The sequence below is a fragment of the Narcine bancroftii genome, chromosome 4, assembly GCF_036971445.1.
Source record: "Narcine bancroftii isolate sNarBan1 chromosome 4, sNarBan1.hap1, whole genome shotgun sequence".
Classification (NCBI taxonomy): domain Eukaryota; kingdom Metazoa; phylum Chordata; class Chondrichthyes; order Torpediniformes; family Narcinidae; genus Narcine; species Narcine bancroftii.
Window position 1 is genome coordinate 71,111,470 of NC_091472.1, and position 25,567 is coordinate 71,137,036.

The 25,567-nt window shown below is 39.7% G+C and overlaps 1 protein-coding gene across 7 annotated transcripts in view; it reads right to left on the bottom strand.

Annotated features, from left to right (window-relative positions):
* LOC138760671 (uncharacterized) overlaps positions 1 to 25,567 on the bottom strand; it is a 202,480-nt gene that overhangs the window by 40,357 nt on the left and 136,556 nt on the right. For 4 of the 7 annotated variants that reach the window (XM_069931585.1, XM_069931578.1, XM_069931579.1 and 1 more), the window contains one exon: positions 16,739 to 16,871. The exons of 2 other annotated variants lie outside the window; for them this stretch is intronic. In XM_069931585.1, coding sequence (XP_069787686.1) covers positions 16,764 to 16,871 — 108 coding nt within the window. In that variant the 3' untranslated portion in view covers positions 16,739 to 16,763. Of the gene's footprint in view, positions 1 to 6,924; positions 7,222 to 16,738; positions 16,872 to 25,567 lie in introns of those variants that run through there. One more of the 7 variants, XM_069931580.1, reaches the window with a different exon arrangement.

The window sequence follows — 25,567 nt, forward strand, 5'->3', positions numbered from 1 at the left end:
CCCAACCCTTTTTATCCATACCATCCTGTAATATTTGATACATATATGAAATATAACCCTTCTCTGGTACCTTCATAAGAAAAGTCTCAAATTTAGTCATTTTAGGTAAAATAATATCTCTACCAAACATGCCATTTTACCAAAGATCGAATTTGATAATAAAGAAATAAAGAGTTCTCATCAATACCAAAACCTTGCCTCATCTGATTAAAAGATAAAAACTTACCCTCTTTAAAACAATCTCCCAAATTTTTCACACATTTAAATCTCCAATGCAATAAACTTTGATTATGTATTATAAAAGAAATAAGTTTATTATACAACGGAGTCAAAGCCGATAATTTACCCCTAGAGCCTGTCATTTTATTTTTCTTTATCCATAACTTAATTAAATGTTTTAGTATAGGCACATTATATTGTAACAAATTTATATACCATCTAAACAAAAATTTATATATTTCAAATTCAGAAATACTTGCCATCTCAATTTTAGCCCAACTAGGAGGCCATACCAAACGCATCAATGAACTAATAAATTTAAGTTGGGCTGCTTCATAATAATTTTGAAAATGTGGTAAATGTAGTTCCCCTGAACTCATATTTCCAAGTTAATTTATTCAAAGCTACTCTCGAAAATTTACCTCTCTATAAAAATTTCCTAACCATTTTATTCAAATCTTGAAAAAAAAATTTTAGCGGGTAAATACGGAATAGATTGAAACAAATATTGTATACGCGGAAAGATATTCATTTTAATTGTATTTATCCACCCATTAAATTAATAGGTAAATCCTTCCATTTAATCAAATCAGTTTTAATTTTTTTCATTAACAGAGCATAATTTAATTTATATAAAGATTGATAATTACATTCAAAATTATACCAAGATATTTAATTTGATCAGTCCACTTTAAATTAATAATATTCTTAAACTGAATAATCTTTATATTTCACTTTTTTCACAATTAACTTTATATCCAGAAAGACATCCATATTGTATTAAACATTCCTTAAAGTGCAAAAGTGACTGAACTGGGTTTATTAAATACACCAATACGTCATCAGCAAATAAATTAATTTTATACTCCTCATCTAAAACTTTCATACCTTGTATCTGTGTATTTTGTCTTATCAGCTGTGCTAAAGGTTCAATCACTAACGCAAACAAAGCTGGTGATAAAGGACAACCTTGACGAGTTGATCGAGTTAACTTAAAGGATTCCGAAATCAAACCATTCGTCAATACTCTAGCTACCGGATTACTATATAGACCCCTAATCCAACCAATAAAAAAGGGACCAAACTTAAATTTCTCCAAAACTTTAAACAAAAAATTCCATTCAACTCTATCAAATGCTTTTTCTGCATCTAATCACCATCGGGTGATCTGAAGATTGTCGAAATCTATTAATCAAATTAATCACGTGCAAAATGTTATCTGAAGCATATGTATTCTTTATAAAACCTGTTTGATCAACATGAATCAACTTGGGTAAAAATTTAGCCAATCTATTCGCTAATATTTTAGCTATTATTTTATAATCTTTGTTTTGTTCTCTGCACTTTTCTTGGAGCTGTCTGAGGGCAAAGACCATGTCAGTAGTTCCTCTGTTTGCGCGAAAGCCGCACTGTGATTCTGGGAGAATATTCTCAGCGACACTAGGTATTATTCTATTTAGGAGAATCCTAGTGAAGATTTTGCCTGCAATGGAGAGCAGCGTGATTCCCCTGTAGTTTGAGCAGTCTGATTTCTCGCCTTTGTTTTTGTACAGGGTGATGATGATGGCATCACGAAGGTCCTGAGGCAGTTTTCCTTAGTCCCAACAAAGCTTGAAAAACTCATGCAGTTTGACATGCAGAGTTTTGCCGCCAGCCTTCCAGACCTCTGGGGGGGATTCCATCCATACCTGCTGCTTTGCCACTTTTCAGTTGTTCAATTGCCTTATATGTCTCATCCTGGGTGAGGACCTCATCCAGCTCTAGCCTTAGGGGCTGTTGAGGGAGCTGGAGCAGGGCGGAATCTTGGACTGAGCGGTTGGCACTGAAAAGAGATTGGAAGTGTTCTGACCATCGGTTGAGGATGGAGATCTTGTCGCTGAGGATGGAGATCTTGTCGCTGAGGATGGAGATCTTGTCGCTGAGGAGGACTTTGCCGTCTCAGCTGCACAGCGGGCTTTGGACTTGGGGTGAGGGGCGGTACACAGCCTTTAGGGCCTCGTAGATTTAGGACTCTACATTACCTTTGTTGACCTCACCAAAGCCTTCGACACCGTGAGCAGGAAAGGGCTTTGGCAAATACTAGAGCGCATCGGATGCCCCCCAAAGTTCCTCAACATGGTTATCCAACTGCACGAAAACCAACAAGGTCGGGTCAGATACAGCAATGAGCTCTCTGAACCCTGCTCCATTAACAATGGCGTGAAGCAAGGCTGTGTTTTCGCACCAACCCTCTTTTCAATCTTCTTCAGCATGATGCTGAACCAAGCCATGAAAGACCTCAACAATGAAGACGCTGTTTACATCCGGTACCGCACAAATGGCAGTCTCTTCAATCTGAGGTGCCTGCAAGCTCACACCAAGACACAAGAGAAACTTATCGGTGAACTACTCTTTGCAGACGATGCCGCTTTAGATGCCCATTCAGAGCCAGCTCTTCAGCGCTTGACGTCCTGTTTTGCGGAAACTGCCAAAATGTTTGGCCTGGAAGTCAGCCTGAAGAAAACGGAGGTCCTCCATCAGCCAGCTCCCCACCATGACTACCAGCCCCCCCACATCTCCATCGGGCACACAAAACTCAAAACGGTCATCCAGTTTACCTATCTCGGCTGCACCATTTCATCAGATGCAAGGATCGACAACGAGATAGACAACAGACTCGCCAAGGCAAATAGCGCCTTTGGAAGACTACACAGAGTCTGGAAAAACAACCAACTGAAAAACCTCACAAAGATAAGCGTATACAGAGCCGTTGTCATACCCACACTCCTGTTCGGCTCCGAATCATGGGTCCTCTACCGGCATCACCTACGGCTCCTAGAACGCTTCCACCAGCGTTGTCTCCGCTCCATCCTCAACATTCATTGGAGCGCCTTCATCCCTAACATCGAAGTACTCAAGATGGCAGAGGCCGACAGCATCGAGACCACGCTGCTGAAGATCCAGCTGCGCTGGGTGGGTCACGTCTCCAGAATGGAGGACCATCGCCTTCCCAAGATAGTGTTATATGGCGAGCTCTCCACTGGCCACCGTGACAGAGGTGCACCAAAGAAGAGGTACAAGGACTGCCTAAAGAAATCTCTTGGTGCCTTCCACATTGACCACCGCCAGTGGGCTGATATCGCCTCAAACCGTGCATCTTGGCGCCTCACAGTTCGGCGGGCAGCAATCTCCTTTGAAGAAGACCGCAGAGCCCACCTGACAAAAGACAAAGGAGGAAAAACCCAACACCCAACCCACCAATTTTCCCCTGCAAACTTGTCTGCCTGTCCCGCATCGGACTTGTCAGCCACAATCGTGCCTGCAGCTGACGTGGACATTTACCCCCTCCATAAATCTTCGTCCGCGAAGCCAAGCCAAAGATTTTATAATCTACATTTAACAACGAAATTGGTCTATATGAAGATACTTTCAAAGGATCTCTGTCTTTTTTAGGAATTACTGTAATTAAAGCACTAGAACAAGACTCAGGTAAATCATAATGTTCTCAAACTTGACGTAATACATCCCCAAACATTGTAGATAAGTCATCATAAAAAAATTTAAAATTCAACCAAAAATCCATCATCACCAGGCGATTTACCATTCGGCATTTCCAGCATAGCCATTTTAATTTCCGAATCAGTAAATGGTTCTTCTAACTCCTGTATATCACCATCCTTCAATTAGTTTTTTCAAAAAATCAATAAATTCCATATTTTTTAACAATATTGTATTAAATCTCCAACAATAAGCCATTTGAATTTTCTCAGAAGTTGCATATGTAAAATATAACAAAGACTGATCTGAAATCACCCTACTTTTATATTCCGCTTGTTGTATTTTCCCTTGTAAATGTGCCGATAATAAAAAGAAGTCAATCCTTGAAAATGATTCATGTCTAGATGAATAAAAGGAGAAATCTTTCTCTGTCGGATTAAGACTTCTCCAAATATCTACTAAATTAAGATCTTTCAACAACACTTGGACCTGAATTGCCATCTTGGATTTCTTAACTTTCTTCGGAGATTTATCTAATAAAGGTTCCAAAACACAATTAAAATCACCACCAACTAAAATATTATCATTAGCCTGACCCAAACCTAAAAATGCATCAGAAATAAATATTTCATCATCTGCATTTGGCGCATAAATATTAAGTCCAAAATTCACTAAAAATCTTACAATTCAATTTAAGAATACATCCTGCCTTTTCCTCCATTGATTCTAATTCAAAAGATAAATTTTTATGTATCAAAATTGCTACACCTTTAGCTCTAGAATTAAATGAAGAATGTACATGCCCAACCCAGTCCCTCGTTAATTTCATGTTTTCCTTCACATTCAAATGTGTTTCTTGTAAAAAAGCAATATCAATTTTCATAATATACGCCAAGACTCGCTTACGCTTAATCGGACTGTTTAATCCTCGAACATTAAAAGTAGCAAACCTCAACTTTGACATATCTTCTATTATTACTAAATAGCAATAATATCTTTATATAAAATCAATGTATATAGGCCCTCCAATAGAAAAAAAATCACAAATTAAAAACTAAAATGAAAATAAAAAAATAATTAAGAAAAAAAGAAATTCCAAAAAAATTACCAAAAGGTAGTAATCTCCTAAACAAAAATTGGGTGTGGGTCACCCACCAGTGGCTGATGACTAGTGCAAATCTCTCCCTCCCCAGCCAAACAATCAATAACATCAAAATATCATAATAACAAAAAAAAAGTATAAGAAAATTCTTTGTTTCATCCAAAAGATTCCAATCTCAGAGATCCCATTTCAGAAGGAGGTAGACTCTTTCCATTCCCGTTTTTCCCATTTCTTCCATTTCCAGAACAACCAGATTTTTCTTTAGGAGATAATGGTGGACTTCGTCTTTGTCCTCTTATATTTGGCAATGAATCAGCAAAAATCATTGCTTCACGATCATTTTCAAAAAACCGAAATCGATAGTCTCCATAAAACACCTTCAGCACTGCAGGGTAGCGAAAAGTAGACTTAAACCTTTACGCCATAAAACTTCTTTAACTGGATTGAATCGATGTCGACGTTGAATGACCTCTTGACTCAAATCAGGATTAAAAAAACTCTGCTATTCTGAATTAATAATGGAGTTTGTCGTTGTCTCGCATTTTGCACTGTTAGTCAAAGTATTGCTTCTCTGTCCAAATAACTCAAACATCGAATTATTACCAGTCTCGGTGGTTGACCAGCTGAGGGTGTTCTTCTCAAAGCTCTATGGGCTCTTTCCAGTACCAATCCCCCAGAGAAAAATTCTTGCCCTAATATTTGCAGGATCCAGTCTTTAAAGAAACAAAGAGGATATTGACCTTCTATACCTTCTGGCAAACCAACAATTTTCACATTATTCCTTCTGCTTTGAGTCACCAAGTAGTCTATTTTTCTTTCTAGCTCCTTCTTACGTTCTCCTTGTTCTATGACTGATTTTTCAACCTTCAACACTTTTTCTGTGTTAGAAGTCACTTGTTGTTTACAGTCCAAAAAAGCAGTCTGAATTTTTAAAAATTCTTCATAAGATGCATCCACACGTGCTTCGACCGTATTTAATTCTGAACTTATACCAGCATTCATTTGAACCATCTCATTCATTAGAGATGTCAACAAAGGTTGAATAACTGCATTCAATTGCATACATTGTGAATCCGTAAATCTCAGCTCTGATCTCTCTGACATAGTGGCAGAACAAGATAACTGCAGTTCCTGCTACAACTCAACAGAAGGTATTTGAAAAGTTTTACTGCGGGTCTGGACTCCCAGCGACGGCACCCCGACTTCCTCAGGGGGTCGCCGCTGGTCTCCCCCTGCATCTCGTTTTTTCATCAAATCACGAAGATAAGCAATTTCTTCAGATTGAAGTGCTACCTGATGCATTTCCAACAATGGAGTAGTCTTCCTGCGTGCTCCCTCTGTTAAAATCGAAAGGCTTTCCAAATTGGGGTCCACTTCTTGGGAACATGCACCTTCTTCTAGAGAACGGGTAATTTTAGTGCCATCCTTCACTTGGTGAGTAATAGACATTTTTTTTTCAGCTCCCACAAGCAGTCTTTGAGGTTTAGACAATGAAGAGATTGAACCTGGGGCTGTATCAAGTCGTCTAGGCCCCAAATCTTCAGCACTTCGAAAATGTAACTTCTTTTGCACTCAAGGTTTAATCTTTTTAACCATTAGTGGCCATAATAATTTCTTAATACTTTAAACTAAAATTTAAAAAATTTAATCTTGAAAACAAAGAGTTAAAAAACAGGTACTTAAAAGTCTGGCCAGACTCTACGCCATCTTGTCACGCCCCCACAGTTTATTCCTTCCTGAGCTATTGTTCCCAGAGCTAAACATAGCATTCCAAATGTGATTTAACTGGAGCTTTTAATCCATGTATTCCAATTCCTTACATACAACTCCAATACTCTTGGAAAATTAAGATTTTTTTGATCCTCTCCATGACTTTATTCTTAATGTGTGTGTGATCTATAAATTATTTGGGCTTCTCAGTGTCTGGTCACCATTTAGAAAGTACTATATAGTCTATTCTCAACCTCAGTTGCCTCCATTGAGGTCGATTTTACACACTACCTTCAAATAAGATCAGTCTTCTCATTCATTTATCATCAGTATTTTAATACTATAATTCAGTTGAAAACTAAGAAATGTGGCTCAGTATCCTGTTCTTTAACTTGTTCATAAACCAGTGAGGTCCAAACACACATTTTTCAGTTTTCTACCACTTTGTAGGACTACCAAAGGGCTGTTGCACTTGAAGAGTGTCTGCAAGTTTGGGGGGTGACTACACCAGGCTGACATTTCAGTGTAGTGTAGAAGCTGATCAAATTCAGTAAGTGATAGTCAAAACATGTAAATTTAAAAAAATCATTTGGTGTCATTAAGTGATAGAGGAAATATCCTGATGAACACTGTTCTCCCTAAGCCGTGCATGTGCACCTGTTTTCGCCACCAGCGCACAAAGGAAATGAATGTGTGCACAAAAGGTGAGTTACCTAAAATAATATAGAATAAAATCTTAATTAACTATGTTACTTCATAGAATGCGATTGTACTTATATTAAAACATGCCAATATAGTTTTATTAGCCGTGAGAGGCTGTGCCAAAGTTATCTTGAAACAATTTCATTTACATTTGCACAAAAGATTTTTGCGCACACCGACAACTAAAAATTAGAGGGAACATTGCTGATGAACTAATGATATTAAGCTCAAAATGGCAGCCATATTCTTATTTTAAAACAGTGTATTAATTTTTCCCTTAAACGTCAAAGATACAATCCAAAATCCATATTCAAACTTTTATCTTCAGCACGGTAACAGGCCACTTTGGCCCACGAGTCCATGCTGCCAATTTACACCAAATTAACCTAGATCCCTGGTATGTTTTGAACGGAGGGAGGAAATCGAAGCCCCTGGGGAAAACCCACACAGACTCGGGGAGAACATATAAACTCTTTACAGAGTCTGAACCATATATTTGATTTATGCTGCACAGTAACAGGACCTTTGGTCCAACACATTCAAGGTACCTTCCTGAACCAATATGCCATAAAAATTAGCGTTACCCCATTTTTAATTTTCATCTCGTCTTAGCTCTTTCCATAACTAGCTCTTACCCAGTTTCTGAGGCTGATGTGAAAAGAACCTTCAGGAAGCGATTCTGGCTCAGAACTGATTCTGGCCCAGCCATCCCCTTAAAACCTGCGTGGACAACTGGCTAGAGTTTTTGCAGACATCTTTAACCTCTCATTGCTATGATTTCCCACATGCATCAAAAGGACATCAATCATACTTGTGCCCAAGAACAGCAAGGTGGGCTGCCTCAATAACCATAGGAGGTACTTAGATCTACTGTGCTTTGAGAAGTTGGTTATGAAACAAATCAACTGCCACCTGGACCCATTTCAATTTACCAATAGCTCAACTGCAAGTACTGTCTTTCTGGCTCTCCACTCTGTATTAAGTCCACTGGACCAGAGAACATCTATATCAGGCTATTGTAGATTGATTAAATACAGGCTATTCTACTTATTTTGAGAGTTCTCATTAGTAATTCTCACCTGAGTTTATCATGAACATGTGTTACGAGATTCATTGTTTTGCAGCAACATTATATTGTGCATTGCAGGTGCAAAATTGCTGTAAATATACTATTAAAAAGGTAAATAAATTAGTGCAGAAGAGAAAATGTGAGGTAGTGTCTAGAGTTCAGAAATCTGATGGCAGAGGGGAAAAAGCTGCTTTTGTACCACTGCATATTGGTCTTCAGACTTCTGTACCTCCTGGTAGCTGTGAGGGTCCTTGATGACACAGAGGCTGCTTTCTTGAGACACTGCCTCTTGTAGATATCCTTAATGGAGTGAGGACTAATGTTCATGATGGCGCTGGTTGAGTTCACAATTCTCTGTAGTCTTTTCATGTCCTGTGCATTGGCACTTTCATACCAGATGGTGATGCAACCAATTGGTGTCCTCTCCATGGTACATGTGTAGAAATTTGCAAGCGTCTTTAGTGACACATCAAACTCCAAACTCCTAACCTTTTATCTGGGATCGTCGGGCTGGACATTGTTTTGAATCTTCCGGATTTTGGAATCATTTTTGATTTTGGTCCCTTTAAGCAAATGCCTCACTCCTAGGCCCCACCATCTGTTCCCACCGCCCCACCCCCCCCCCCCCCCCCTTCATCCCACCCAGGGCTGGAGCCTGACTATTTTGCACCCTAGGCTGGGTAAAATGGTGGCCAGTGTCAGCTGCTTAGAGCCAGTGGTCATGTGCGGCAGAAGGCAGGACACGAGGTACAGAGCTGCAGGAGGGGTGGCTGACAGGGTAGTGGAGCTGAGTCAGGCTGGCCCTCAGGCACACTCCGGCAGCACATTCCCCCTCCCCACAATCTAACTCCCAACACGACAGCAGGGGTGCAGTGCTGCTGAGCCCAGAGTTTACAGAGCGCCACACTGAAACGCGGCAATGGCTCAATGCCGGAGTAATGGCCGTCTTTCTAACCCATAATCCCCCACACAGCTGGAACTGCTCCAGTTCCTGCATTGAGTCAGCCACTGCATGCTTCTCTTCCACCGGGTGCTGGGGGCCAAGAATAAGGGGCCAAGAAGGTAAGAGAGGACACCCACTGGGGCGGGGACGGGAACAGGGACAATGGAGACAGGATTTCCCTCTGAAAATTGAGAATTTATTCCAGGAATTTAATGTTACTTATGTGTAATGTCATCTACTGAAAAAAAATGCCAGTTTATGGAGATTGCTGGTGTTCAGAATCCCAGATAAAAAGTCAGGCACCTGTATAACCACTTGTGAGTCTTCTTCATGATTGCATCGACATGCAGACCCCAGAATAGATCTTCAGAGATTTTGATACCCAGGAATTGGAAGTTCTATACCCTTTCCAATCCTGACCCCTCGATGAGGTCCGGTTTGGGTTCTCCTGGTTTCCCTCTCATGAAGTCCACAATCACTGCCTTAATTTTGCAAACATTGAGTGCAAGATTGTCGTGACATCACTCAACTAACTGATCTATTTCACTCCTGTACATTTCATTGGCATCTGGGATTCTGTCGACAACCATGGTGTCATCAGTAAATTTGTAGATGACATTTGAATTGCAATGAGCCACAGTCATTGGGTGTAGAGAGTAGAAGTGGGCTAAGCATGAATCCTTGAGGAGCTCCTGTGTTGATTGTCAGTGAGGAGGAGATGTTACCGATGCACACACTGAATATGGTCTTCCAATGAAGAAGTCAAGGATCCAGTTGCGGAGGGAGGTGCAGAGGCCAATATTTTGAAGCTGGGGGCATGATGGTGATCAGAGCTGAGCTGTAATCATTGAAAGGCTGCCTGATGTACATGTTACTGTTGTCAAGGTGATCCAGGGCTGAGTGGAGAGCCAGTGAGATTGCATCTGCTGTGAAATGCTTGTAGCAGTAGGTGAATTCCAGTGGGTCCAGGTCTTTACTTAGGTACATGTTCATTCTGGCCATGTCCAACCTCTCAAAGCATTTCATCACAGTACTGGGTGAATGCCAACCAACCTGTAATCATTCCTCATCAGGTTGACCTGATCTCTGCAGCCTCATCCATATGCAGGTAGTGATCCAACTTGCTGAAATGTGATCTTGGGACACAATGACAGGCATGCCTTATCATAGTGTAACAGTGATCAAGTGTGCTGGAACTTCTGGATAGCAGGTTATGTGCTGGTGATAATTAGGTAGGGTTTTGCTCAGACAGTCCTGATTAAAGTAGATGACTATAATTTGTATCGGGTCAGGATGGACTGCTTCTTGTTTGCAAACAGCATCATGTGGTTCTACGAGTGCTTGTTTGTAATTAGCATAAGGAGGAATATAGGAATGGGCCCACACTCACATACCACGAGTACCCCCACCAAAAGCCATGGATGAATCAAAGGATTTACAACCTTCTGAGGGCAAAGTCGATGATGTTTAAGACCAATGATCCAGATCTCTAAAGGAAGCCAAGGTATGACCTACAGCTGGCTATCTTTACAGCAAAGACGCAATTCTGAGTGAAGCTAGAAACAGAATCAGATATTCACCAGCTTTGGCAGAGCTTATAGGCCATTACATCCTACAAAGCGAAGCCTATCATCTTAACTGGCCATGATGCTTCAGTCCCTGATTAGCCGAACACCTTTTATGTTCATTTTGAAAAAGGAGAATGCAACAGTACCAATGAGAATCTCTTCAGAAGCTGGCAAACCTATGATATCTGTTCCTGAGGCCAATTTCAGAATATCTTTCAAACAAGCGAACCCACACAAGGCATCAGGTCCTGAGAGTGTAGCCACTCCTACTGGCAGGTCTTAATGGATTGCTCCTAGCCAGACTAGCTTATTCTGGACTGGTCGACCTACATGTGATATGCTCCAGTCTTTTAGTTAATAAAAGCCTTGGTTTGGATCAACAAGTCTTTAGTTCTTTCAACACGCTCTACAATTTTATTAACTAAAAGACTGCAGCATATCACATGTAGGTCGACCAGTCCAGAATGACCTGGTCTGGCTAGGAGCAATCCTTTAAGACCTGCCAGTAGGTGTGGCTACACTCTCAGCCAATCACAGTCACCCTACACTACAATCTGTACATTTACACATTGGTGATAGAATCTGTACTACCTCAAGGACTACCTCAAGTCAGTGTATAAGAACTCAGCTAAGGACCAGCATATAAAGCTTTAACCCAACCAATAAACAACAGACCAAAATTAGATTTTTCTAATACTTTAAACAGGGCCTTTATGGACTTATAGCTCTAGATGAGTGTATCCCCCAAAATTGATCAGGGTTTTCCCCAATCAGAAGCTCTGGCTGAACAATGAAATCCAGAACCTTTTGAAAGCCAGAGGCATTTAAGTCCAGAGATTAAGAACACTACAAAAGGCGCAGGTATGATCTGCGGAAAGTCATCTCCCAACCGAAGTGGACATTTTGGATGAAAATAGAATCAACTGGCAGCTGTGACAGGGATAAAATTGCATAGCCTGCTATAAAGCTAAATCTTGTGACATGGGGACAAGATTCCTACTCTCAGATGAGCTCAATTTGACCAACAGAACATGGAGGAATTAGTGCACACCTCCAGGTCTCCTGATGATCCTTTACTATCAGTATCTGAAGATGACCAATGGGCTGCCTTCAGGAGAATGAATTCAAGGAAAGCATCTGGTCTGGATCAAGTACCTGGCCAGATACTGAAAACCTGTGGTGACCAACTGGCTAGTGTATTCACAGATAACTTCAACCTCTCACTCTGACCTGTTTCAAACAGACGTCAGAACTCGTATCATTGCCCAAGAAGAGTAAGATAACTTTCCTAAATGACTGTTGACCTGTGGCACCTCGTATCCACTGTGATGACGTGGATGGAGAGGCTGGTTGGTGTTGAAGCATATCAGCTCTTGTTTGAATGGTGTCAGGGATCTGTTCAAATTTGCTTACCATTGTAACAAGCCTATGGTAGATCCCATTTCACTGGCTTTTCACAAATCCCTGTAAAATCTGGATTGCAAAGACACCTACATCAATATTTTCTCTATTGATTACAGCTTGGCATTCATTACTGACATCCTCTCAAAACTAATCAGTGAACTCCAAGTCCTGGGCCTCATTACCCTGTTGTGCAATTGGATACGAAAGCTGAAAGACTGGAACGCTAGGGTGGTGATCTCGGGATTACTACCTGTTCCAAATGCAAGTGATGAAAAGAATGTAAGGATAAGGAAAATGAACGTGTGGCTGAGGTGCTGGTGTATAAGGCAAGGATTTGGCTTCTTGGATTATTGGGATCTCTTTTGGGGAAGGCATGATCTTTACAAGAGGGACAGGTTGCACCTAAATCCAAAAGGTGTCAACATTTTGGCAAGTATGTTTAGTACAGCAGTGGGGCAAGGTTTAAACTAATTTGGCAGGGGTATGGGAACCAGAGTGATAGGAAAAAGGGTAGGGAAGATAAAGTAATGGCCAGGAAAAGTAAAATAGGAAAAGTAATGTTGGGAGGAGAAAGTAAAAAAAAAAATTAGATGGGTCAATGATAGTGTTAAGAAAAAGTGGGCAGAAAAATCAAAAGAAAAGGTTACAGAAGTCACTCGATATTAAAAAGACAAAGAGCATAAGGGCACTTTATCTGAATGCCCGCAGTATTAGAAATAAGGTTAGTGAACTTGAGGCGCAAATCGGTACCCATGCCTATGATTTGGTAGCCATCACGGAAACATGGCTACAAGGTGACCCTAAATGGGAATTAAACTTTCAAGGGTATCAGGTGGTGCAAAGAGATAGACAGGATGGTAAGGGAGGTGGAGTTGCACTCTTAAGCAAAGATGAGCTCCAGGCAGTAGTGAGGAATGATATAAGATCTAAAGAGCATAATGTTGAGTCCATTTGGGTAGGGATAAAGAATAACAAAGGGAAAAAATTATTGGTGGGTTTTATCTATCACCCACCATATAAAAATAGTTTAGTGGCACAGGAAATAAATAGAGAGATAAGTGAGGCAGGTAATAATGATACGGCAGTCGTCATGGGGGATTTTAACTTCCACATAGATTGGGAAAATCAAATTGGTCGTGGGAGTCTGGAAGAGGACTTCATAGAATGCATCCGCAATAGCTTTCTTGAGTAGCATGTTAAGGAACCCACAAGAGAAAATGCTCTCCTGGATCTAGTGTTGTACAATGAGATAGGTAGAGTAAATGATGTAATAGTCAGAGACCATCTAGGAAATAGCGATCATGGTATGACTGAATTTCTCATTCAGATGGAAGGGGAAATAGTTAGATCTAAAACTAGTATATTATGCTTAAACAGGGGTGACTACCATAAGATGAGGGAGGAATTGGGCAGAATGGACTGGGAGCACAGGCTAATTGATGAAACAGTTGAGGAACAGTGGAAGATTTTCAAAGAAATATTTTGTAATGCTCAACAAAAATATATTCCGGTCAGGAAAAAGGGCAGCAAGGGAGGGAAAAATCAACCGTGGTTAACAAAGGAAATAAAGGAGAGTATAAAATTGAAGGCGTGGGTGTACAAAGCTGCAAAGAGCAATGGGAAACTGGAAGATTGGATAACTTTAAGAGACAACAAGGGGTTACAAAGCGGGTAATAAGAAATGGGAAAAAGGATTATGAAAGTAAAATGGCACAAAATATAAAAACAGAAAGCAAAAAATTTTATTAATATATAAAACGGAAGAGGGTGGCCAGAGTTAACATAGGACCCTTGGATGATGAGAAAGGAAAATTGGTAGCAAAAAATGAGGAAATGGCCGAGGCATTAAACAAATATTTTGCCTTTGGAAGACACGTCCAGCATGTCCAAGTGCGGAGTTAAGGATGCAAATGTTGGGGAGGGCCTTGATAAAATAGTTGTTACAAAGGAAGTAGTGATGGAGAAACTAATGGGACTAAAGCCAGACAAATCACCTGGTCCTGATGATATGCATCCAAGGGTTCTGAAGGAAATGGCAGAAGTTATAGTTGATGCATTGGTGGTCATATACCAAAATTCCTTGGATTCTGGGCAGGTCCCCGCAGACTGGAAGACAGCAAATGTCACGCCACTTTTTAAGAAGGGATGTAGGCAGAAGACTGGAAATTATCGGCCAATTAGCTTGACGTCTGTGGTTGGAAAAATGGTTGAAGCCGTCATTAAAGATGAAATAGTGAAACTTTTGGAACGTAAGGGTTCAATCAGGCAGACGCAGCATGGTTTTAGAAAGGGAAGATCTTGTTTGACAAACTTGTTAGGATTCTTTGAGGATATAATGGGTGCAGTGGATAGAGGGGAACAGGTTGATGTTGTATATTTGGATTTCCAGAAAGTGTTTGATAAGGTGCCGCACAAGAGACTTATCAGTAAGTTACAGGAAAGTGGAGTCTGGGGAAGTATATTGGCCTGGATTGAAAATTGGTTGTCTGACAGGAGGCAGAGAGCCGGGATAAATGGGAGTTTTTCAGGTTGGCAGAGAGTGGTAAGTGGGGTGCTGCAGGGGTCAGTGTTAGGCCAACAACTGTTCATCATTTACATTGATGACTTGGAGGAGGGGACAAAATGTGGTGTAGCCAAGTTTGCAGATGACACCAAATTGAGTGGAAGAGCAAATTGTAATGAGGATGTGGAGAGTCTGCAGAGGGATATAGTTAAGCTGGATGAGTGGGCAAAGGTCTGGCAGATGTAGTACCATGTTAGTAAGTGTGAGGTTATCCACTTTGGCAAGAAAAATAAAAGTGCTGAATATTATTTAAAGGGTGAAAAACTACAGCATGCTGTTGTGCAAAGGGACTTGGGAGTGCTTGTGCATGAATCACAAAAAGTTAGGTTGCAGGTGCAGCAGGTTATTAAGAAGGCAAATGGAATGTTGGCCTTCATCGCTAGAGGAATTGAATTCAGGAGTAGGGAGGTAATGTTGCAACTGTGCAAGGTACTGGTGAGACCGCACCTGAAGTACTGTGTCCAGTTCTGGTCTCCATATTTGAGGAAGGATATACTGGCTTTGGAGACGGCCAGAGGAGGTTTACTAGGTTGATCCCTGGGATGAAGGGGTTGACTTATGATGAAAGATTAAATCATCTAGGATTGTATTCGCTCGAGTTCAGAAGAATGAGAGGAGATCTTATAGAAACATATAGGATTATGAAGGGTATGGATAGGATAGATGTAGGAAGGTTTTTTGAGCTGGCCGGGGAAACTAAAACGAGAGGACACAGTCTCAAGATTCAGGGGAGTAGATTTAGGACAGAGATGAGGAAAAATAGTTTTTCCCAGAGAGTAGTGAATGTTTGGAATTCTCTAACCAGGGAAGCGGTTGAGGCTGCCTCATTAAACATATTTAAAATTTGGTTAGATAAATTTTTACATGATAGAGGAATTAGGGGATATGGGGAGAAGGCAGGTAGGTGGAGTTAGGTCATAAATTAGATCAGCCATGATCGTATTGAATGGCCATTTTTGGCCTACTCCTGTTCCTACTTCCTATGTTCCTATGATCTCCTCACCCCCAGACCCCATTCAGTGTAGATTGGCAAAAACACCTCCACAATCTCTTTCAGCACTGGAGCACCATATGACCATGTGGCTAAGTAGAACTATAACACCATATACAGGTTTTCTGATGCTACCACAGTAGTAGGCTGTATAGAAAGGGTGATAAGTCAGCATACAGAAGTGAGAATGAAAACTTGGCTAAATGGTGTACTAACAACAACCTCTAACTCATTGTCAAGAAGACCAATCAACTGATTGTAGACTTTAGGAAAGGAAAAACCAGAGATATACAATTCAATGATCATTGGGGTAATTAGAGGTGGAGAGGGTTAACAACTTTAAATTTCTGGGGGTTACTATCTCAGAGGACCTATCTTGGATCCATCATATTAATGCCTTTGTGAAGAAGGTACAACAGTGCGTCCCTTCTTTAGGAGTTTGTGGAGCTTCAGTATGTCATCAGATCCCATGGCAAACCTCTACAGAGGTGTGGTAGAAAAATGTGCTGACTGGTTGCATTGTGGCTTAGTATGGAGACACCAATATCACTGACTGAAAAATCCTGCAAAAGTCGTGGAGTCAACCGATTACTTCACTGGAAAATCTCTCCCCACCATTGAGAATATCCATATGGGATATTGCTGTCAGAGAGCAGGATCAATTGTCTTCACCACCCAGGACATGCTTGTTCTTGCTGCTGCCATGAGGAAGGAGGTACAGGTGCAACAGGATTTGTACCACTAGGTTCAGGAATAGTTGCTACCCCTCAACTGTCAGACTCTTGGATTCGTTTAAGGACTCATGCACAATATTTATTACTGTATATTTATAATTTACATTTGCACAGTTTGTTTACAGTCCCTGGTGAGTCCAATTTATAGTTACCGGTATAGAAATTACTAAGCCTGGCATGCAGAAAAAGAATCTTAAAGAGTTGTAGATGATGTCATGTTGTGAATCTGAACTTTGAACACTAATGATAGCTTGGGCTTCAACACCATCATACCAGCAATATTAATAATCAAACTCAGGAATCTGGGACTGCTCCGTCCTTTGCAAGTGGATCCTCAGTTTCCATATCAGGAGACCCCAGTCAGTGCAGATTGACAGCATCACCTCCTCCTGTAGACCATAAATACAGACTCCTCAAGCTGCGTGTTTAGTCTTCTCTTTTCCCTCTACATTCATGATTGCCTAGTTAAGTTTGGCTCTCTATAATCTATATTTTGTTGATGACACCACCAATGTTGTCTGAATAATGAGTAATAATGTGTCAGAATATAGGATGGAATTTGAAATTCTGGTTGTGTGGTACCAGGACAATAATTTTGCTCTCAATGACAGCAAGATCAAGGAGCATACTGTGGACCGTGCACCTATCCTCATTGATGGGATGGCGGTGGAGAGGGTTGGAATGTTCAAGTTTTTGGGAGTCCATACTTCAAAAGACCTCTCCTGGAGCTAATACATGAAGCCAACTATGAAGAAGGCACACCAACAGTTCTACTTTTTGAAGTCTGAGGAGAATTGACACGATATTGCAATCCTCTGCAGGTGTACTGTGGAAAATGTTGCATCCCAGCCTGCTTTATAAACTCGAGTGCCCAGGAATGCAGAAGGGTGTGGAAAATGACAAACCTAGCCAAGTTCATCACAGGCACCAACTTCCCATCCACTGTAAGATGCTGTCTGTAGAAAGGATCCCCATCACCTCAATCACAACCCTTCTTCGTTAAACAACTTCCAGTTCCCCAACAACAATCAAGGTCTTGCACTTCCCATACTACCCTAATCTTAAACTACTCATGGACCACCAAAAACACCCATTAAACCATTTATAACTTGAGCCAAAGGTATAACTTGAGCCAAAGGTTCTATTACCAAAACAAACAAAGCAGGAGAAAGAGGACACCCTGCCTAGTTGAACAAGACAAATTAAAAGATTTAGAAATTTGACCATTTGTCATCACTTTTGCTCTGGGACCAGCATATAAAGCTTTAACTCAACCAATAAAAACAGACCAAAATTAAATTTTTCTAATACTTTAAACAAAACGTTCCATTCAACTCAATCAAATGCTTTTTCTGCATCTAATGATATCACCATTGGCTTATTAACTTGTCTTGCAACATTTACTAATGAAATCAATTTAACAATATTTTGCGCTGAATATCTTCCTCTAATAAAACCTACTTGATCTATGTGTACCAGTTTTGGCAAAAAGATTTGCTAACCTATTAGCTAATACTTTCACCACAATCTTATAATCCACATTTAACAATGATACTGGTCTATATGAAGCCACTTTTAAAGGATCTCTACTTTTTTCAGGATAACAGTATTGATGCTCTTGAAAAAGATTCTGGAAATAAACCAGTTTTTCATTTGCTTGTTTCAATACTTCTATATGTAACGGAAATAATAAATCATTAAATTCTTCGTAAAACTCCATTGTAAATCCATCTTCTCCTGGGGATTTCTCACTAGGCATCGATTGCGACGCTTCCTTTAACTCTAATTCAGTTAACAAACTATCTAAATCTTTAATATCCATCTCACCCAATAATGGTAGATTTAATTTAGATAAAAAAGAATCAATCTGATCCATTTCTTGACTACCCTCTGATGTATATAAACTTTGATAAAAATTTTTAAATTCTTCATTAATTTCCTCTCATTTATATGTAATCTCTGTATTCTTTCTAATTGCATTAATCATTCTTGATATTTGCTCAGTTTTCAAATGCCATGCTAAAACTTTATGTGCTCTCTCCCCAATCCATAATAATGTTGTTTGGATCGTGAAATCATTTTTTCATATTTATAAGTTTGCAAAGTATTATAATGTAACTTCAATTTAGATAAATGTTACTCATCTTCAGTAGAATTTTTCTGAAATTTATTCTCTAACTCTTAATTTCCTTCTCCAAATTTTGACTGTCTAATAAATATTGCATCTTAATCTTTGCAGTATAACTAATAATCTGACCCCTCAAGTATACCTTCAAAGCATTCCATAAAACAAATTTATTCTGTACTGAACCTTCATTCATTTATAAATAAAAACTAATTTGATTTCTTATAAATTTAACAAACTCAGCTCTTTTTAAAAACATTTCATTAAATCTCCAACAATAAACAGTCTCAATTACTTCAGTACCTGAACATGTAGCTAATAATAAAGAATGATCAAACAATAGTCTACTTTTATATTCAGCACAAATAAATTGACCTTGTAATTGAACAGAAACCAAAAATAGACCAATTCTAGAAAAAAAATTATGGTGGGCCGAAGAAAAAGAAGTCTTTTTTAGTTGGATTAACTTCCTCCATATCTCAACTAAATTCAGATCTCTCATCACTGCAAGCATTATTTTTGCCATCTTAGTTCTTTTCACAGTTTTTGGAGAGATTTGTCCAACAATGGATCTGGATAACAATTAAAATCTCCCCCAACCACAACATTTTCATTTGATTGATTCAAACTTAAAAAAGCATCAGTAATAAATACTTAATCATCTTCATTTGGTACATTCATTAAAGTTCAACTTTCAGAGAAAATTTTACAATTTACTTCAAAACTCTTCCTGCATTGGCAGAGAAAGAATCTAAAACAAAAGGTACTTTTTTATTTACCAAAATTGCAACCCCTCTAGCTTTTGAATTAAAAGAAGAAGCAATACATGTCCTACCCAATCCCTCTTGAATTTCAAATGTTCTTTCTGTCAAATGAGTTTCCTGCAAAAATACAATATCCACCTTCAACTTCTTAATATAATCCAAAAACGTTTCCACTTTTTCGGATGATTTAACCCCTTAAAATGAAAAGTCGCCAAATTTAAATTATTCATTGTATCTTATCGAGTGGAACCCAAAACAGTTAGCCCTTATACTAAATACAGCTCCTTCCTAACTCTAACATTAAAAAAAGTAAAAAACTAGAAAAAAAACACTCCCAAAAAAAAACTGCAGTAGCAGTACTTCCCCTCTATTAACTGGGTGCGGTTAATACCAACGGTGGTAGATCACTTCGGATTCAGCTGGGTTGTCATCTTCTCCCCAACCAGACAGCTCTACATCAAAATACGTAATCCAATCAAGGGTTAGATGCGTCTGGAAGTTCCACTTGCACATCCACCAACTATTCAGATTCCAGTTTTCTACTTCCCTGTTCATTTCCAGCTTTATTTATGGTCACCAACGATTTAATAGAAGCATCTTGAGTCAACTTGGAATCTGGCAAAGAATTAGCAAAAGTTTATGTGTCTTGCGCTCTTTCAAAAATTTGTGACTGGTATTGCCCATAAAATACCTTTAGAATTGCTGGATACCTAAAAGTAGATCTATAACCTTTCTTCCACAGCACCGCTTTAGCCGCATTGAACTCTTTCCGTCTCATAATGACCTCCTGACTCAAATCAGCATAAAAAATCCTTACTATTCTGTATTATCGTCGGACCTTGATTCATATGGAGCTTGTAAAACTGCTGCACGTAAAATCATCTCTCGATCCTAATACCTTAGACATCTAACCAAAACTGCCCATGGCAGTTGACCTGGTAAAGGTTTTTTTCTTAACGCACGATGAGCTCTCTCTAATTCCAAGCCTTCAGAAAAATATTCGGGACCCAAAACTTCAATAATACAATCTTTAAAAAAACTTTGTAGGATTTGTTCCCTCAAAACCCTCTGGTAATCCCTCTATTTTACCATTATTACAACTTTGATTTTCCAATGAATCCATCTTCTGCAAAAAAAAATTCTCCTCTATTTGCCATCCAGCAACAGCTTCTTCAACTTGATCAACTCTATCTTCAACATTCTTCATTCTATCTTCAACCCTACCAACTGCTGTCAAGCATTTATTAATATCCACCTTCATTGAAGCAATTTCCACAGACATGTCAGTTCTTTTAAGTCTAATGTCAGCAAATTGTTCATCAACATTCTGAAAACTAGAAGTCATACTTTTATTTTGCTTGGTTATCATTTCCAACATAATCATCCTATCTGAACCAGGCATAGGGCTCATTGTACTGGGGGATTTATATGGTGAAGGTAATTTTAAAGTTGTGGGTGTACCTTCTACTTTAGCAGCAGCCATTAGAGGTTCAGTGTCTTCTTCCTCCATATATTCATCGAATCCGTCTTCCACTTCTTGTAGCAGATTGACCTCCTGGCAGCCCGATATTGAGAGGGTCCACCCGCAGCCTTAGCTCACTCCAAAGTCGTGCATGCATGTCGCAGCGTGCATCCCGGCAGCAGCGACAGCACGAGGGTTAAGAATCTTGAGATGCCGCTTCAGCACGTTGCATCTGTGACGCACCAGCACACGTCCCCAACCCCCCCTTACTCGGCCACACTACCTGAGGCGCTTAATGCAGTGCCACCACGCAACTCCTGAAACGATGTCAGGGAGGCTGCAGCGGTGCCATCTTGCGTCACTGCACGGACAGAGGACGCCACCGCTACATTCAACCTGGCGGGAGAAGTACATTGAGGCTTCAAATCGTTGGTAGGCCCAGAGTCTTCACTTTTTTTTCCCCAAGTACTTTAAAATGCAATTTTTTTGATTGTTGAATTTTCCTTCTCACCATTTTCATTCTCATATCATAAACACTTTTTCCTTGAAGTTTTCAGACATTTATCAAATCATTAAATTCGGGCTTTAAACTATCCAGTTGGGGAGAGATGAGTTCCCACATCTTCACCCTACGCCACATTGCCATGACCCCCCCCCCGACTCTTCTGTCACTTGCCCAGCCTCATTCCCAATAGGGAGTTGAGTGTTGCCCTCTTTCTAATGGGGCCATCAACATATTATACATATTATATTGCTTGATATTTTTTCCACTGGACACATTTCACAAATTCTTCTCTATCCAAACCCAATCAGTATTAAGGAAATTAAAATCACCTATTACAACCCTATTATCCCTTTCAGCTGTTTGCAATCTCCCTACACATTTTCTTCTCTATAATTCCTGCTCACTATTGGGGCCCTATAGTAAAATCCTATCAAAAGTTATTATGAAATGAAAGCTAAAATTTGGTTCACTTACTCAGCGTTTATTCCTTCAGAAGTTTCCTCCTGATTATGAGATTCAAAGTTCTTTGGATTTGGCTTCTCACAGATTTGAGGATTATGGTGAGATGCAAACAAATCAGTTCTGGACTTTGTGCTTTAGATTTTCCAACCAGGTGTATTATTTTATATGGACGGGTCGATTGGCTTAGCGGTTAGAGCAACACCTTTACAGCAGCAGTGATCGGGACTGGATCAGGGATTGAGTCCTGCAGTCTGTAAGGAGTTTGTATGTTCTCCCTGTGTCTGCGTCGGTTTTCTCTGGGGGCTTCGGTTTCCTCCCACCATTCAAAAACATACCAGGTGTGTAGGTTAATGGGGTGTAAATTTGGCAGCACAGACTTGTGGGCCGAAATGGCCTGTTACTGTGCTGTATGTCTACATTTTTTAAAAAATTAATTTAAAAAAAAATTAAATTCTCTTGACAAAACACTCCTGGAACAAAGACAACTTTTCTGAGTGGTGTTGGACTATGCCATTTACAACAATGATGGCCAATAAATGCTGGGTTTTACAGTTCATTTTTTCTTTACTTTCTTGAATTGTTCCAAGCATTGCTGGAAGGTTCATTATTTCATGAATGGATCAGACTACTGAGACATATTTCAGTTGTTTTCTTGGGATGCAAATCCTAGTTTTGAATGCATTGAACAGCATATGTAACTAAGTAAAACATGAAAGACTGGGGGCCGTACCATGTGATGATGTGGGGTTAGACTGGTAATCTCTGCTCTTCTCAAAAAAGTTGAGAAAAATTAATTAAAAAAAACTAAATCTTACAGAAACTATAAGGAAGAACTGTTTAAAGACATAAAGAAGACATTAACAGATAAGATTAATGGATTATTAAATTAATTGGAAAATCTATGGTATATTGAGCGAGTTAGTGGGAAATATGATGCTGACCACTACGGAATCATGGGCATTAATGTGATATTTTTTACATCCCATATAGATCAGGGGGATTAGAGACGTTTTATCATCACTCACCTCTGGGGTTTTTCTTCAATTTTTTCTTTCTTCTTTTCATTATCTTTTATTTTGTACCAAGCCTGGATTGTTTATGAATGTAGTATGTTATATAGGAGTATTGGGGTAACCGGGGAGGGGGATGCTGGATGGACATATAGCTTAATATTGGGTTTTAATGGCAGGGTAATTTTTATTAGCATCAATATTAACTGAATTCAGAATCCAGTAAAGAGAATAAGGTTATTGAGCTATATGAAAATAACTAAAGTAGACGTGGCATTTTTTTTTAAAACAAGAAACTCATTTAATGGAAGTAGAACACGTGAAATTAAAGAAAGATTGGGCAGGAATGGTATTGTCTTCTTAATTTAATTCTAAAGCCAGAGGGGTAGCAATATTAACAAATAAAAGTTTACCAAATAAAATATTGGATATATTTATATATTTATTGATAAAATGGGAAGATAATGTGATATTAAATTATAAAATCTATTCAGAAATTGGACATCGATGAATATATTTGCACTGAATATAAATAACGGAAAATTTATACAAGATGTTTTTATGCAATTAGCTAATGCAAAGGGGAAAATAATTATGGGAGGAGATTTTAATTTTACTTTTGATTCGAAGTTGGATAGGGCAGATGGAATTATGGTTAAAAACAAGGTAGTTAAAACTGTGATGAATTTTATGAATGAAATGAAACTTGTTGACAGCTTGAGGAAGATGCATCCTGGTATTAGGGACTACTCATTTTATTCCTTTAGACACAGGACATATTCACATATAGATATGTTTTTAATCTCCTCTCAATTACAAGCAAGAGTTCAAAACATTGAATATCATTGAATATTGTCTGACCATTCACCTTTAAGTTATGTCAATTTTATTGGAAGAATAGCAATATATAGGTTATACATTGGAGTTTAATACTGGATTGCTAAAAAGGCAAGATTTTTGTGAATTTTTAAGACAGCAGATAAAAAAAATTTTAGACACTAATGAACACTCTAAATTTGTGGTTTGGGACTCTATGAAGCCTTATTTAAGAGGACAAATAATAAGCTAGATAGCCAAGATTTAAAAAAAAATACATGTCTGAAGTTAACCACTTGAAAAAAAAAAGAAAGTTGAAAAAAGAATTACAGAGGGAGCAGAGGAAAGAAGAGGAGAGCAGTATTATTCTAAAGGTTTTTACTGGAGCCTAAAGTAAAGCTGGGAGAGGAAAGGAGTAAAGAGGAGGGAAGGTAAGGAGTCTTTTTTAAGACACTTACCTGGGGATCTGTTGATCAAGTCAGGAGGGGAAGGAGTCAGAGGTGACTGTTAGAGGAGGGGCGGTTGCTGGGAAGGTAAGGCTTATAAAAGGACACTGACCTAGGCCTGGTTAATCACTCGAGGGAGCAGAAGAGGTGAGCAGGTAAGCAGTATTATTCTAAGGGCTTTTACTGGGGCAGGTTTAATTAATTAATTAATTGGTTAATAGGTCAATTGGTTGGTAGGCCAATAAATAAGAGGGGAGGTACAGGGAGCAGCTAGTGAGAGAGTGGCCCTTCCAGGTGTTGACTAATGCAGGAGAGGAGAAAGGTGGGCTTTCCTATTTACCCTTCAGAGGTGAGTTTCCATTAAAGGGCTGAGATGTGCCTATAGGGTTAATACTCTGTTCAAGTTGCCAGATGTGGGAACCATGGGAGAGTTCCTTCCTCCCAAGTGACCATGTCTGTGCTAAGTGTCACAAGGAGAAGTTCCTTAGAAACCAAGTTAGTGATCTGGAACTCCAGCTTGAGGACCAACAGCTCATTAGGGAAAATGAGGAGGCAAGTGAGAGGCCCTTTACCCTCCCCAGAGTTCATGTGTGCAAGGGGGGGGGTTTAATGGGACACAACTGTTAAAGGATAAAATTAAGGAACTAGAGTCACAACTTGATGATCTGAGGCTTATTAAGGAAAGTGAGTAAGTTATTGAAATGACTTTCAAGCAGATGGTTACCCCCATATTTGGGGGGGGGGCATGTGTCAGGTAAGTGGACTACTGTTGAAGGTGGAAGGAAAGTCACTCAGTCAGTGGAGAGTACTCCAGTGGCTACTCCTCTTAGCAACAAATGTATTGCATTGGATGATGTTGGAGAAGATGACCAGTCTGAGGTTGGATCAAGGGAACCAGCAGTGCAGAATGGAAGGAAGAGGGACAAGGTGATTGGGGAGTCATTGGGGACTCCATCATCAGGGAAATAGACAGAAGGTTCTGCGCGCCTGACAAGTATTCCTGCATGGTATGCTGCCTCCCAGGAGGCAAAGTGTGGGATATCTCGGACAGGGCTCATGCTATTCTGAGAGGAATGTGTGAGCAGCCGGATGTCCTGGTACATGTGGGTATCGATGACATAAACAAATTGAGGGAGGAGATCTTGAAGAGGGAGTACCTTGAGCAAGGATAGAGATTTAAAAGTGGACCTCCAGGGTCATAATCTCAGGGTTGCTACCTGTGCTGCGTGCAGGATGGGGCAAAAATGAAAAAAATTAGGAAGTTAAATGCATAGCTGTAGGAATGGTGCAGGGTGCAAGGTTTCTGGTTCATGGACCATTGGGATTTCATTTGGGGAGACATGACCTCTACAGGAAAGATGGGTTGCCCCTGAATCCAAAGGGGACCAATATACTTACAGTAAGGTTAAACAATGCTGTTGGATATGTTTTAATCTGAATTGGCAGGGGGAGGGGAACCAGAATGATAGGGAAATGGATAGGAAGGAAAACATGG